A 16,950-nucleotide genomic window follows, 5' to 3' on the forward strand; every position below is an offset into this window, starting at 1 on the left:
ATGTGGAGGAGAATAAGTGGACAAAGTTTAAGAAATTTAAAAAAATGGTTTTTTTTTTTAATTGTCGTCAGAAGTTTCCATTGTTCGGTGTTTTCTTGAACTTAGCCCGATCATATCTCTTTACAGAAAAGTTATATAAATATAAGATTTGGCAGTTTGGTAGATAAGCATGCGAAGAACGTAATGCGGAATTTTTGTCGTTCTGCTACAAAGCATTTTTGAGATAAAGACCTTCAAAGTAAAGAAAATTTTGCCAATTGGGCCATTTTTGAGGTTTTTTATAAAAACATCTACACTACACATAAAACTAAAAATACCTGAGCAGAAGCAAAAACATGCATATATTTAGGTAAAGAAATTTCAGCTACCTAACTTTAATATATTTTGTGCAATTCATAACGAAAGTTGGCCAAAACAGCAGAGCGGATGAGCGCTCCACTCCACCTCTTCGTCATTATTGATTTCCTGTGCTTCGAAAAAATTTTTGGCGGCAAAACAAATTGCGGATCTCTTCTTTCCACTCATCAGGCAATAATATATAAAATTTTGAAATAAATTTGAGAGGTCGACCAGCCATCGTTTGTTCGATCTTACGTGGAATCACCCAGCTGGGTTCCAGAGACAAGGGTGGAGTATGTAGCGGCTTTAGTTAAAGTGAAAATAGAAAAATGAAATATCTAGAGCGTGTTTAATGCTTACCACTTGTGACGAACTTCAGGAATGTGCCATATTTCGCTGTGATGCTCGGATGCTATCACTTTTACAGCGAAAGCTGTTATGAGATCATTTCAGCGGCCGTTTTTGGCGCCGTAGTTGTCCGCCGCCGCCTCCGGTGCCCTTGTTCTAACGTTTCTGTCTATCGCTTTCTCTCTCTCTCTCTCTATTTTCTGTTTCTCTTTGTTTCTATCTACTTCTTTCTATCTCTTTCTTTCCCTCTCTCTCTCTTTCACGTGTTTCACGCGCTCCACGTCGCCGAGCAGAGCTTCCGTTTAACGCTCGCGCCTGCTGTATTCGGTAGTGGGGCTTGCCGAATTCCTGTGGCACATACACATACACATGCACATACACACCGAGCATTCGGTAGGGGCACCATCTCGGAATCAGCCTTGCGGATTCTGCGAAATAAGGAGGTACAACAACACACAATCGTCTGGTTCCCAGCTCACATGGGACAGATCGAGGGCGCTCCGTCCAACCTCAACGAGAAGGCCCACAGAGCTGCGCGAGGAGTCGTCGACCGCGTAGCTACTGAACGGCATGACGATGAGGTTGTTGACAACAAAGATCCCCCAACGACGTACAATGAACTTTGCAAGAGCTTTTATCTGAGGAGGCGAAAGTATCCGCCACCGCACAGTGAACTGAACAGGCCTCAGGCATTGACGCTCAGACTCCTGCAGGTCGGGGCATATCCCAGTCCCGCACTCTTGCACAAAATTTACCCAGAAATTCAGACGTCAAACACATGCGCGCTTTGCTCAGACTTTGCCAGCTTAGATCATATGCTCTGGCGGTGCCCTGCGTTACGGGTTCAAAACGTTACATCGTCAAAGTGGGATGCTGCGCTACGCAATACGGATTTCAGGACGAAGCTATGGGCAGTCCAACGGGCCCACGACGTGGCGGACAGGTTAGGCCTATCTGTTTCGACGTGGGAGCGGCCCACTACGTGCTAGTTCACGCCCCGACGGACCTAAATAAAGTTTTTCCATACCATACCATACCATACCAAAGTTCTTAAGGCCGGCTTAAGCAGCTCTGCTGTTAAAAAGAAGCCTGATTTTTACTAGAGGTTCGTTTGTTGACGTAAGCCAAACACTGGTGCTTATAAACAAAGGAGTAGGTGCAGGGAGGCCGCCGTGAGCTTCCTTTCCATTTTGTGTGTTGTAATGCAAGCTCGAAATGTTGGTATAATGAACGTTGATTGCGAGTAAGTTTGCGTGATATCGCAACCATTCCGTTTATTTACGTTGACGAGTAGCCAAACTGACTCATTTGTTCAAAATGTCTTGCGTTGCTGAGGAAGAATTTCTCCTGTCTGTGGTAGTCGAAGTCCTCCCGCTCTCCGCTGCACTCTTTTGGTATGATGTCGGAAGGAAGAATGTCGTGCAGAGCCGAGAAGTCGCTTCCAAGTAGTCGAACCTGAAACGGAAGAACGAACATAACATAATTTTCTTGGAAAGCCGAACTAATTATAGCATTCTAGTTTAGATTTGAGCTGCGTATTCTATGTTTGAAATTTTATACGTGGGCTCCGGCTTATATAATTGAACAACGAAACTAAAGCTACGAAACTACACTACACTGATCGTATATTCGGACACTGAAACGACTAAAACCTAAGCCTAGAGCAACGGTATGAACAGTATGTGGAGTATAAAATGGTTAATTGCAGCAATTGCATATCCCTACCAACCATGCTGCAAACGTTGCATCGTTGCTTGAAGGACTTTGACGAGTTCGCATTCGTGAAATGCGCTGCGCGCCTGTATGCGTATAACAACAGCAAACGACAGATCGGTGTCATCTATAACATTACACCAGATGCTTTAGTCTAAGGAGCAAAACGCACATAATATGCGTAGCACAGCACATTGTTTTGCTGAAATTGCGCCACCATGCGACTCTTTCGTATGGCTCACATTTCCTGGTCAACAACGGAAAACAAAAGAAAATAAAACGTACAGCTATCGCCTTAAGACTACCCGGTATGCTAGCAAGTAAGCTGCTGGAAATACTGCATGGGCTATTATCGCTTTTTGATGCGAAATGCGACGGCAGTTACCAAGGAGGCAGCTTATATTTCAAGCATCGAAACTAGGAAAGAAGATGACTTTTAAGGGCTCGTTTTTCTTCGTTAGACACAATATTAATGAGCACTAACAGACAATAATTCCAAGGAAAGTACAGGGGATGTTATTTGTAGTAATTAGAATATAAATGGGAAGAAAGTAAAGTAGACGAAAAGATAACTTGCCGCCGGCAGGGACCGAACCTGCGACCTTCGAATAACGCTTCCGATGCTCTACCACGGAGCTACGGCGGCGGTCATCCTCCCGTCCACTTTATGGGGTATATATGTACATTTAAACCTAGGAGTGTTGTGTTAGTCAGCGCCAATCGCAGCCATGGCGGCGAGTGTGGAACACTCTTTTTCTGCCTGTTGGCGTCACGTAGCACGTGATGTTTTTTACGAACCGGCAGCTGACCAATAATCCCTCGCATACTACCTGGAGGCATCAAGTCTGCCAGAACGAGACCCGAAACGAGTATCGAAGCTGAAAGGTGGCGGCACAAAAATGTGGTCTTGCTGTGACTTTCCCAGTATCAAGCAGAAAGCACACAAGCAATGAGTGGACATTTCATCAAGGATGTTACTGTGCAAATACACGTGTCTACGTGCGAACGAGTTCACCATCTTCGCTTCTGTAAATCCGATCGATGACGCGCGCATTGCACATTGTATGAACGAATGGTTGGATACGTGGTTTTAGTCACACAATTTATCAAATAGATTTCAGCGAATTAAGACGTCTGGTGACCCAACAGGACGCATAGACAGACATCGTACAATGGGAAAACACAAGACCATACACGTATATTATTTTGCATGCACAACGCAGCCATACGCTTGCTACGTATCACAGGACTTTCCGTGGAGGATACTCAACTTCCACATACCCTTTTCCTTAATTTCGCTGACATGAGTGACTTGATGAGAGTGTAAGCAATACTGAAGATGGTTGGTGTGTTTACAAAGTAAAATCCCTTGATGCGGACTGGGAGAGTATCCTGAAAGGAAATAACATGTAGAAGTAATTATTGCAAAGCGGTTCTACGCTATATCATTACACTTGCTTCACCAACAGTAAATAGGTGATATAAACGGTAGCTGCTTCCAAATGATTGTGTGTAATTACGCAGGCTGAAGTAGCTTTTACGCAAAAAGAAGTTGCCATGCACTGTGATGGCAAACGAGTCCCGGATAACCGAACTTCACTGTTAAAGAAAAAAGAATGTTTTGTAGATCCTACTAAGATGTCATGCTAAGGTTGCTGAGATGTGATCGCTCTGCAATTGGCGTGTGTTAGTATGCTAATAGACGCCAATACGATAGTGAATTACTCGACACTGCATTGGATTTTGCTGTAGTGAGAAGTTACTGAACGCGTCCATGATAATTGTTGGGGTTTAACGTCCCAAAACCAAGATATGATTATCCGAGACGCCGTAGTCGAGGGCTCCCGAAATTTCGACCACCTGTGGTTCTTTAGCGTGCACCTAAATATAAGTGCACGGGCCTCGACCATTTTCGACTTCTTCGAAAATGCGGCCGCCGCGGCCGGGATGCTGCACGCGTCCACCAAATTGTGTAGGCATAGCTACTTATTCATGGCGCGTCCTTCCTTCTCATCCCCCCGCTCACATAGACCAACTCGATCGCAGTGTTTTTGCACACAAAATGCACGGCGTGCGAAAGATTTGCTTGCTAAACTTTACGGGCTCGGAAGCAGCACGCACCTCTATGATAGTGAGTGCTCGACGAAGAAACCACGGTGATAGCACGAGGAGATGGTGCATACTGAAGCCTTCCATGTCTATGATAGCCACAGCACCCCGAATCTGTGTCTCTTCTGAGAGGAGGTTGCATTCGGTGGCCACCAATAGGCACCTGATGAGCTCGTCCATTGAACATATGCCACTATTCCAAGCTCCTGGAACGACAAAAATGGAGAGATGATCGTACACTGCACGATGCTGTGGAGCATCCTTCCTCCATTCAAGTGACACGCGTCGCACGTTTGAAGCGCCTGCGTGCAGTGGCGATGCTGCAATAATGAATAACGCCTTGCTCGGCTATTTGTCCATGAAAACGCATGTGCCGGTGTGAATGACAGCGTGATATAGCGTCACAGTTGATACTTGACTAAAGCCAGCAAAAGAACGGGACACGAGAAAGAGGCAGAAACACACACACTGCTGGATGTGTTCCAGCGGTATGTGTGTCTGCCTCTTGCTCGTGTCCCGTTCTTTTGCTGGCTTTCGTCAAGTATCATGAACCAACTGGCCCAGATCTCAACTCTTCTGCAGCGTGACAGCTCGACGAAGACCAAGACAGCAGTATGGGTCCCTACCGTATGTACCCGCATACTAGCAGTGATTCCACTCCTGCGCCAACTGCGCCAAAGTGCACCAAATTGTATTTACTGCGCCATCCTGATAATATCGACAAAAATTGCGCCAAACTGCGCCAAAGTGTCGGGTTTGGCGGCGTCTATCACCGGCAATCGCACTGCCGGCGCGTCAGAACATGTGCAGCTTGATCTTGGGGCTGCCAAAGTCGCAATCATGGACCAAGAATTATTCCGCTGAATAAATAGAGCTCGCGCGTGCGTCCCGAATAAGCCACGATGCCATGCACGGTGCCGACGCAGCTTCTGTTCTGCAAGTCGGTTCGACAGCAAAACGCGCTCTCCGCAGAGGCTCGTGACGGCTAGGCCTATCGGTAGCGAGAAAGTGCGACGGCAACTCATCGGCGAACGTCGTCTGTTCCAGAAACGCTGCTGATAGCTCGTTTCAAGCGTCGTACGGCACATAACGAAAACAATGTTCAGTAATAACTACATGCGTGCCGCTAAAATGTCTGTCACTTCCGTTTCTGGACATTGCGGAATGAAATCTGGAATCGCTAGCAGTAGATATGGAACAATATCGAATTTTCCTTGCTTCGCGTTTATGGAAGAGCACGCGAACAGTGGGAACGCGTTGACACTTTTCCTCAGATATACTTTATCCATGGATCTTCATCCAGAAGAGCTTTTGCGTAATTCCTTCCACCAGCACATCCGAGTTTGTAATTACTCTGCGCTAAATATGAAGGAAAGAAGATGACTCTTAAGGGCTCGTTTTCTTTGTTAGACACAATATTAATGAGGACTAACAGACAATAACGCCAAGGAAAGTATAGGGGGTGTTATCTGTAGTATTTAGAATATAAATGTGAAGAAAGTAAAGTGGACGAAAAGATAACCTGCCGCCGGCAGGGACCGAACCTGCGACCTTCGAATAACGCGTCCGATGCTCTACCACTGAGCTACGGCGGCGGTCATCCTCCCGTCCACTTTATGGGGTATATATGTGCATTTAAACCTTGGAGTGTTAGTCAGCGCCAGTCGCAGCCATGGCGGCGAGTGTGGAACACTCTTTTTTCTGCCTTTCTGGCGTCACGTAGCACGTGATCTTTTTACGAGCTGGCAGCTGACCAATAATCCCTCGCATACTACCTGAAGGCATCAAGTCTGCCAGAGCGAGACCTGGCAGACTTGTTATTGGTCAGCTGCCAGCTCGTAAAAAGATCACGTGCTACGTGACGCCAGAAAGGCAGAAAAAAGAGTGTTCCACACTCGCCGCCATGGCTGCGACTGGCGCTGACTAACACTCCAAGGTTTAAATGCACATATATACCCCATAAAGTGGACGGGAGGATGACCGCCGCCGTAGCTCAGTGGTAGAGCATCGGACGCGTTATTCGAAGGTCGCAGGTTCGGTCCCTGCCGGCGGCAGGTTATCTTTTCGTCCACTTTACTTTCTTCACATTTATATTCTAAATACTACAGATAACACCCCCTATACTTTCCTTGGCGTTATTGTCTGTTAGTCCTCATTAATATCTGCGCTAAATACCCCTTAAAAGGCCCTGCCCTTTTGAGCTCACTACGTAGGGTTCCAATTCGAATTTTTCGCTTACTTTTATAAAAATGTCATCTCATTATTAACAGCATATCTCCTGGTCGGAGCAGCCGCAAATGCGCAGCTGTCTGTAGCGGGCCCGTCACTGACGGCCCACAGTGAAGCGGCTACGCCATGTTATACACGTCCGCCCCTCGCTTTCGAGGGTCAATAGCTGACGGTTAAAAAACTCAGTTTCGCTGAAGGGCGAAGCAATGAATGCGATACCAACAAATTGTATGGTTAAACTAAGCAAGGCTAGCAGCTAACTCTTTTGGATCCGATCTCGCCTAACTGAACAAAATGCTGCTTTAGGGGAATATGGCCGCTCCAGGAACCGAAGCGTTTTCGTGCTCTTAGTTCTCTAAACGCGAAGTAAGCGTTGAGAGCATATATAGCAAATTCATGAGCCGTCTCCTGATGCCTCGAGATAGCGCGCGCGCAAGCGACTGCGCCCTTCGAACGATGCGGTCCACCCCCCCCCCCCCCTCCGCTTCCCTGGCGTCCCTTCGTGCTTTTTACGAAAGACGGGCGGGGCGTTTCCTCTCTGTTTGATGAGCAATCGACGGCAGGCCCGCACGCGGGAAGATGTTATCTCATGCTCTCTCCGTGCGACGGAGACAGACGGCCGGCTAGTTTAATCTCCGCTTCAGCCGCGTTCGTCGCCAGCGCTCGCGAGCTTTTACCCGCGGTTAGAATGAGGGTGGTGATGTTATTAATTTGGACTTTATACGGAAAATTATGGCAACGGCGACGGCAAAAATCCGCCAAGTGTCCATATAATTGCTATCACAATAATTTTTTTTTAATTGAGGAGCTGTGAAGTGGATGATAAGCGAAGTTGTTTTGCGCATGGCACAGAGGTGACATGGTGGAGGACAGTTTGGTATGTAAGACCAGGTTGTTAACGGCCAGGCTGTTAGCGTTAAATCCGCAATATTATTGCGAAAGCCTTAGATGCTTTATCAAACACAAAAACAGACCGTCGGCGGCGTTCGATTGATGCAAAATATAACCATCATGTGATGTCATCATCACGTCATAGATCGTCAAAACTTGTGACGTCATCATGGCGTCATATATCGTGATGTCACGTGACGATGTCATCACATGACATCGTCGCTTTACACTGCTTCCTTGATCGGTGCGCCGATCAAGGAGCAAGCGTAAAACCAGGTGAGGTGCAGAAAGCTTGCAGATAGGGAGGGGGAGGATCAGCACATCGATTGAGAAAAAGAACTTGGCTTTCGCCTTTGAGTCGTCTCAGGGGAATGCATTAGGGACAGTGTGACTCTTTAGCATTGATGCACTGTTGTACGTCACGGCGTTTGTCTGCCACGCCTGCTGATAACCACGTAGATGTATTTAGAGTGTTATTTCATAAATTGCAATTTTATTGATCCGGTAGTTTGTTTATTTGCTAGTGTCAAAAATAATCGCCGAAGGGGTTAATTCAGAACACTCAACTGCATGAGCCCTTATTTTTTCATTAGCGAGTGAAGTATGGAGTTCTCCTGAGATTATTTTTTCCATCAGATTTGCAATGAATCGAAATATTTCTAGCCTTCATAAGAGCCCCATAATAATATTCATGTGCTTGAATGTCAATGCAATATGCTTCTGTAGTACACTCCAGGATGTAAAATTTGCTGCTCCAGAGTGCTCCCAGATCCAAAATTATCTGCTCCAAAGTGCTCCAAGATGAACATTTTTGCTGCTCCAAAGTGCTCCAAAACGGAAATTTTGCTGCTCCAAAAATTGCTCCAAATCAGAAGTCCTCGGTAGCATCACTGATACTAGCAGTACTGGCCAGCACTGGTTAATGTTTGCTCTAAGATAGCTAGTATCGGCCAGTGAGTAATACGTAAGTTTGTTGAGTGATGGCTGTTAGTGGACAAAATCATGGTACAAGGAAGCAGCGAAGTTTAGGTGCCGTAGCAGGTAATCATAACATGCAGTCGGTGCAAAAAGGATTAAGTCATTACAGTTCCACAGGTACAACTAAATCCACGTATAGGTTTTAGGCGCCATCTGTGAATTTTTCAGTGGAAAGTTTCTGAAACATTTAGTTTCGTTGGTTTATTCGCGTCTCTTAAAACACAAGTGGTAATGACTTCACAGACAGTGAATTTTTGTGTAGAAATCCCCTTGTTAATAAAGAAATGGCGTGAAGAAAGATAAAGTTACTGCTTTTGGGCCGTTCTCACGGTCGGGGATAACGTCAAATGTAGAGTAGTGTCGTAATGTCATCGCTATTACAATAAAAGTCGAGGTATCAATGACAGTCAAAGCGCGTCACCCCGTGTCTTATAGAAATTGTTTCGGGGGACAAACGTTTACATTCACTACCATTTAATATTCTGCATCAACCAAAGTATGGCCTAATAGTTTCGACGAATGTCCAGGTATACGCGAAAGATTCCGATAGGTAAAAAAAAAAAAGCGGTCTCCAGCACTTACTAGAATTACATTCCAGCCTATGTCGTGTATACACGTCCTGGAAGAGTTCCTGCGCGCACTTTTTGTTAAAAGCCTCTCTTTCTTTCTTTATTTTTTGTTTATTTATTATATCCTCAAAGGTCCCGTATGGGCTTTACATGAGGGGTGGGCGACATAAGATGGCGGCATCGATGAAGGTGTAAGTTAGGATGTGGTTGAGTCTGCTTCCAGGATGGCATTTTTGAAGCGCGCAAAATCGCGGATGACTGCTGCTTCGTTCGGAAGGTCATTCCAGTCTCGGGCGGTGCGCAAAAAGAAGGACTGCTGAAATGAGGTGGCTTTCCTCGCCTCCTGAGTCGTAACAAGAGTAGGAGGTAAATTTAGGAGGTGTAACTTACCGAACCTAAGATATCCTGCAGCTCTGCGCAGAGGATCTCGCTTTTTCGATGACAAAATCAGATTGTGTTCATAGCACACTGTCTGGTACGGAATGCTGGATGGTGTGAGATTTTCAAAATACTCGGGAACGTCCTTGCGAATGCGAAAGTAGTTTTTGATCCTCTTGAGTGCGTCTTTGACTCGGTATTTGCGGGCTCGGAGAAACATGAGCAGGAATGCATCGTCTTGAGGTAGTCGCAAGTTCTCCTCACCTGCAAGAAGAAAGATTATTTTGTAAACGTGTTGGCACGGCAGTGCGCTTGAAGTTACGGAGACTAACTCATGTACACCAAGCAGTGGAGATAACGATTAATATCGGTATACTCCACCGGCATCGCGATAAACATTTTTACTCTCTGACTGACACACACACGCCACACATGCCACGCGCACACACACACACACACACACACACACACACACACACACACACACACACACACACACACACACACACACACACACACACACACACACACACACACACACACACACACACACACACACACACACACAAATCACGCGCGCACGTACACGGACACATACACACCACACACGCATACATACGCGCACACGCACGCACGCACGCACGCACACACACACACACACACACACACACACACACACACACACACACACACACACACACACACACACACAAGCGTGCGCGTGCGCCATGCATGCACAGAAGCAAACTTCACGGTGATAATAATAATATTATATGGGGTTTAACGTCCCAAAACCGCGACATTATTTCGAGAGACGCCGTAGTGAAGGGCTCCGGAAATTTCGACCACCTGGGGTTCTTTAATGTGCACCTAAATCTACGTACAGGGGCCTCAAACATTTTCGCCTCCAAAACTTCATGGTGAGCGAACAGACGCATAATTTTGCAGCCTAAAAGAAAACCGGCTCTCTTATGACCCAGACAGTCAAATGCTGTAGCAGGCTTTACTTTTTGATGAGGGTAGATAAATTATATTAAACGGTTTACAGTTTTTATTTAGTATAACAGCTCGCCTCGACAAAACAATCGTCAGTGACGGAAGCCAGGACGGGTGCGACATACCTTCAAGAAGTTGCCGTAACTCCGCCAGGCATCTTCGTTTCACTTCCGGTGTTTCACCCAGCTCTTCCCTCGCCAGGGTCTCCAAGCATTTCACTTGATCGGTCACATCAGGGTCATCACGCAAGGCCGACTAGGACACAAATATAAAAGGCGGTCAGAATATTGTGAAGCCCTTCAGCCAGCTATTAGAGCCGCAAGAGCACTGCAATGTGCATTTTTATTGTCACTGTTTTTACAGCGCTGCCGGAATCTACATGTTTACGTTGCAAATTCAAATGAGTGTCCCCAACAGTAATCCTGTTGTTACCTTTACAATAGCGCACTCATTTTTTTCACCGCCTGTAGGCGTCACGCGTCAACATTGAAGGGAAACAAAAGAAGTAAAAAAAAATAAACTTGGAGGGCGCTTCAGCTTCGCCTTCAAGAGTAGAACGTGATAGTGTAATCGGGCCCCGTGCGCATCGCCTTCTGAATTAGACCCGTGCATGGGCCGCATCTCCGAGCCCGAGCCCGGCCTGGGACCGCTGACAGGTTCGAAGGCCAGCCCGATCCCGACGCTCAAGGGCTGCGAGCCCGCACAGCCGGGCGCAACGTACAAAAAGAGAAGCGCGGGCCCGGGCTCGGCCCGAATTATGAATGTTTGTTCCAGAGCCAGGACATCGTTTTCCGATAATGGTGGCATTTTATACAACATATCAATGTGAAATATAAGCAAACGACACATCACAGTCACTATATGCACAGATTACAAGTTGTCGTGTAAAAATAACAAGCTGTCCAATGATTCGGGCTTCAGTGAACTGCGGTGCTCCTGCATCACATATTCCGCCGAATTGAACTTCCGTCGGCTTATCTTTTTCGCAAGCATAGCAATCTTGGAATTCCGACACAACGTTTATATGTTGGGCTTGATTCGGGCTTTGCACCTGGCCCGGCCCGCCCGATAAAAAACAAGGTAGCCCGAGCCCGGCCCGGGCCCGAGATGAGAAGACGTCGGACTACCCGAGCCCAGCCCGCGGGCCCGGCCGGGCTCGGGCTTTCGGGTTACCCGGAGCCGGTGCGTACCTCTATTCTTAAGTGCTAGCCTCGCTTCGGTTCTCGGTGCATGCCTCAACCGTACCGCAAGGAAAGAATAACTGTGCGCGTAACATTGGCCGTTCAAGGTACCCTAGAATGCCTACTGCAAATACAGTTGTTAAGTGCCCACTACGCCATAATTCGAATCGGCGAAGGGCGCGTGTTGCCTTACGCGTCCGTAAGGCAACACGCGAACGTACGCAGCTGTCCACTTTGTTGATGGGTTTGCTGCTGATGATGATTAACTATATCTGAGGGCTTTGTAATAAGTGGGCCTTTAAAACACCCACTCGTTGCGCAATTCGCACGTTTTGACGTCTGGCGCGATTGTACGCTTTTGTCATGCAATTTTACAAGCGTTCTGGAGACTCCTTCTACTACGTGACATTCATACAGGGTGTTTCAGCTAAAAAGCGCCAAGTATTAAAAAAATTAAGCATAGGCGCTACGCGTTTACAATTAGCGCAGTATTTTTCTGAGCCATATAGAGCATTTCAGAATATATTTTTGAATTCGCTAAGATCGCTAATTAACAAAGATTGCTTAATGAACTTTTTACAACGCTCTCGCAGAACACAGCGAAAAGATGAACCATCACATCAATTTTGACGACGCCCGGGTCATCGACATGGAAGGCAGCCACACAAAAAGACAGTTCTTAGAGTCCTGGCATATCCAAACAGCACCTGGAAATCTTAACCCCTCAACTGGAACCTTACCGAGTGTGTACCTGCACGGTCTAACGGAACCAGTGGAAAAAAAACACCGCAGCAACAAGAATGGCGGGAAGAAGGAAGATGGAGAGGTTGACACCACCAAAAATGTCGCTAGCTTCGCAGCCGACCGCACAGTCACCCCTGAGGAAGGGACCGAATTGGTCCCGAAACGTCGGGTCAGTTTATAGTTTTTAAATTTCAGCTTTAGCAACTCTGGACTATAAGTGGCTGGAGAGTTTAATAATTTTCGTATGAATTTTCACCCAGCCAGGCAGATCTCTGTGGAATATGTTCACATTTAAACTTTTTAAATAGTAACTCTAGAGCAAAATCTTCAATACAAAAGTTGTACCGCTCGTTCAGAAACATCGAATTTTTTAATCTACGCCAAGGTGACTCCCCTGATTAATTTTTTTCCGGCCTTTCTTTAAAGCGCGCTAATTTTAAAAAATACCACGCGACTGCCGCCAAACGCGTGGCGCTTTTAGTGCACGCAAACTTAAGTTGAACGAATTATCAAAGGCTGCTACTTCCAGCACGCAGATCGATGGAACAGGTTATCGGTGACTGCGATGGACGTTAAATGACAAAAGGAGCATACCATATCAAGAACAACAACAACAACAACAAAATTCTCCAACGAAAAAGAGGCAGCTACGAGCAAATGCTACATGAGACCGTATAGGCAGCATTTGATGCAGCGTAGGCATTTTTTCTTTTCTTTTCGCACCAATGAAGAAGCACATTTGAAGGGGCGAGGGTGACAGCGTGATGAAGGACCGAGATAGAAGATTCACTCACACGGGGCGGCCGCTCTTTCGTAGACTTTTTTTTCTTTAGGTGGCACGCCGCTATTATCATTTAGCGTCCATCCCAGTCACCTAGTTTCAAGAAGTAGCGCGGCTCTGTGGTGGAACACCTGCTCGCCGCGCAGATGGCCTAACTCAAACCCGACGATTTTTATTATTTATTTTATTTGCATCTTTCTCGATTTTTCAGTCGCGGAGAAGATGATTTTTCGCTCACAACCAACGACGCCGTCACCGACGCCGACACCGGAACTGACCAGCAGCGAGAAACGTCGTTTTAACTCTATCGCGTTAAAATGACGTTTCTTGCTGCTGGTAAACACACCTTCACAATACGCAAAGAAACTACAACTGCCGGAGAAGTCTATTCGTAAGAGGGAAAAGACGCAAGAAGCTAATAGAGGCGCACGCTGCGCCTTGAGGTTACATCACTAACTTGCCATGACGCCATAGATTTCAAGAGCACCCACTGGGGCGCATGTAACTCTTGATCTGTAAAAACTAATTTGCATTGTATTCTAAGGCTACAGACGTAATGTACCAAATTTCCTAAAATTCTACTCAGCGAATGCTGCCAAACCACGATAGAAGACCTTGAAATCCGTGACGCCATATTGAGATTTCGCTGCTGAAGTTTCTTCGTCAACTTCAAAAATGAAGCATCCATCCCGATTTTGTCTTTTGATGGCAATAACCTATAAAGGCGCAATTAATCGTAATAGAGCTTTCAAGAAATATTTTTTTAGGTATAAGCAGATTTAACCCTTCACAGCGGGTCCCTTACATAGTTTCTTGGACAGATGCACTTGCTGGTGAAGTTTCAGAACATAGAGACCGCTCTTTATTTTGTAGAAAATGTAGAGAAAGCCGAATGTATCACTGTCAGTTAGAGCCGCGTGTAAATCGCCCTCTGGCTTTGAAAACGTAATGACAAGCATATCAGCTCGTGGACCCTTGTTCTAACATGCCAAGGTAATATACGCATCGTTCATTGATTGCAGACTGCATATGCAAATTTTGAGCCAATACCGATTGAATGAGAGTGCAAATGGCTGTTACGAGCACAAGTTTACAACGCAACTTTACTTTAGCCGTATATACCATGTCGTCCTTAATGAGATGATTATGTCTTAAGAGACGCACATTTAAATGAAATAGGAATGACGAACTGAGAAAGCCTATCGCTGCACGATGTCTTAGATTTCGAAAATATTAAATCTCGGTCATTCGCACGAACAATTAGCAAGTACGATATATTACGACTAACAAGTGCGAAATTTGTATAGCAAGCGTGAGCGGCGGCAGTGAGTATCAATGAACGTCGATGATGAAGGCAAAAGAAAAACGAGGCACACAATAGGCGAAGCTAGAACTAGCAAAAAAAAAAAAAGCTAGGGAGGGGCTAAGCATGGAGGGAAGAGTGTTTCATCTCCACTAAAGTTGTCGGCTATTTGTTGGGCTAACTGTAGCCTTCTTCATTTTTAGCGGACCGGTGGCGAGTAAAGCACCATCACTTTGCGGATATGTTTCAAGAAGCGATGATTCAAATAGATCACTTTACTGTAGAGATCCAAGTTTGTGTCTCTTGTTTCAGACAAGAAACTTGAAAGCCTTGGTAAATTTCGTCGGGGATTGTGACACCGCTGATAAGCCAAACATAATGTTTTAGGCAGTAACGACGAACCTTTAACTCATATTATGCATAGTATGGACCGCTGGACAGTAGGGGGACTTACCCAATTTTTGTGGCCCATATCCGACGACATGACACACCGACAAGCCGAGACGCGCTCAGGTGCCTCGTCCCTAACATCAAAACACGTAGTTCTCCCACCCATGGAAATTGAGCTGTTTTCGCCGTGATGTTCTCCGAGGATATAGAGAAAGCGACGAAAAAATAAGCTTACCATGTTTAGCGCCGAAGATGTCTTCTCCGAAGATCCTCCCTCGCTCTATTTCGCACGTTATCCGTGGCCGAAAGTGCATGGCACAGCAAGCGTTCGGTTTTCACACATTCCACAATAATCGCTATTATGAATACACCTCATTGTCTTAACAGAACACACTATAAAGCAGAGACATACGCTGCGCTAATCACAGCTTACAATGGACACACGAAGTGCATCAAACGATAAGAGCAGGGAACGCTTATCGCAGTCGCCAGTGGTATCACTCTGCAGTAGGGAGTCGACGCAAGGTGCTTTCTCGGTTTCGATAAGCGCGAACTGTCAGAGCGGGGAGCCGCACACTGTCGACATGTCGAGCGATAACCGTGCATACAAGCCACACGCCCGTACGAAACACTCCTTGGATTGCGTTGCCGACGCAGCCGCCTGGCTGTGCCAGCTGTGACGCCAAGCTGCCAAAGAGAACCGCTTTCGCGTGGTGCGCGAAAGAAGGCCGGAGCGGTTGATATCACGCCGCCCTCTCGCTGTCGAGAATCAGTGTATAGTGGCTGGCTTCCTTCAATTACATGAGGTCGGTGACCTCGCTGGTAGGCCGCGAGATCTTCAAACAGCTTTGGAACGCGTACGACAAATCTGCCCTAGCACATTTTTTTTTTAAATGCGAAGCATTTCTTAGCGAACTTGTGCGACTTTGAGCGTACCTGTCTATCTATCTATCTAGCCGCCTACGACTTTGTGCTCTCCTTAATCCCCTTCCCCCAGCGTAGGATAGCAAACCGGACGCGCGTCTGGTTAATCTTCCTGCCTTTCCTTCCTCTTTCTTCTCCTCTCCTGGCTGTTTCGTTAATCGGATGTATACCAAAATTGGTGTGGCATAACATGACCGTATTACGAGCATAAATGACTGGTCATAACATGAAAATCATGACATGCATGTCATGAACAGCATGATTTACATTCCACGGCCTTGGGGCTCTTGCGGCCATTCCGTTAATTTCTTATATACCAAACCTGGTATGACGTGACAAGAGTTCATGGCGAACATAATGATAGGTCCTAACGTGCAAATCATGACACGCATGTCATGTGCGGCATGATTTACATGACATGGTCTCGGGGCGCTCGCGCCCGTTTAAATGAATGGATATATACGAAAACTGATATGACGAGACATTTCGACATGGCGAACATAAGTGACACGCGGTAACATCAAAATCATGACACGAGTGTTATGCACGACATGATTTACATGCCTCGCTCATGACGCACTCGCTGCCGTTTCGCTAGGTTGATATACACAAAAATTTGTATTGCGCGATGTGACTGTATGAAGAACATGAATGACAGGTGGTAACATGAAAACCATGATATGCATGTTATGTATGTCATGATTTACATGCCACGCTCATGGTGCATTCGCAGCCGTTTCGCTGGCTTGATATACACCAAAATTGGTATTGCGCGACGCGACTGTATGACGAACGAAAATTAGAGGTGGTAATATGAAAATCATGACATGCGTGTCATGTACGACATGATTTACACCACACGCTCATTGTCCGATCGCGGCCGTTTCGCTAGCTTGATATACACCAAAATTGGTATTGCGTGACGCCGATGTATGACGAACATAAGTTATAGGTTGTAACATGAAAACCATGACATGCATGTCCTGTATGGCATAATTTACATGCCACGCTCATGGTGGACTCGCGGCCATTTCGCTTGTTTGATATACACCAAAATTGGCATTGTGCGATGTGACT

At 46.2% G+C, this 16,950-nt stretch overlaps 1 protein-coding gene across 1 annotated transcript; it reads right to left on the minus strand.

Moving 5' to 3' along the window:
* Positions 1-1,965: 1,965 nt before the first annotated feature.
* On the minus strand, positions 1,966-15,574 carry LOC119383642 (alpha-tocopherol transfer protein-like). The gene is made up of 6 exons (XM_037651922.2): positions 15,185-15,574; positions 10,676-10,805; positions 9,567-9,818; positions 4,522-4,715; positions 3,682-3,792; positions 1,966-2,142 (listed from the first exon to the last, which is right to left on the minus strand). The coding sequence occupies exons 1-6, from the start codon at positions 15,185-15,187 to the stop codon at positions 1,966-1,968; spliced, it is 867 nt and encodes a 288-aa protein (XP_037507850.1). The 5' UTR covers positions 15,188-15,574.
* Positions 15,575-16,950: the final 1,376 nt, after the last annotated feature.

The sequence above is a fragment of the Rhipicephalus sanguineus genome, chromosome 2 (assembly GCF_013339695.2).
Source record: "Rhipicephalus sanguineus isolate Rsan-2018 chromosome 2, BIME_Rsan_1.4, whole genome shotgun sequence".
Taxonomy (NCBI): Eukaryota; Metazoa; Arthropoda; class Arachnida; order Ixodida; family Ixodidae; genus Rhipicephalus; species Rhipicephalus sanguineus.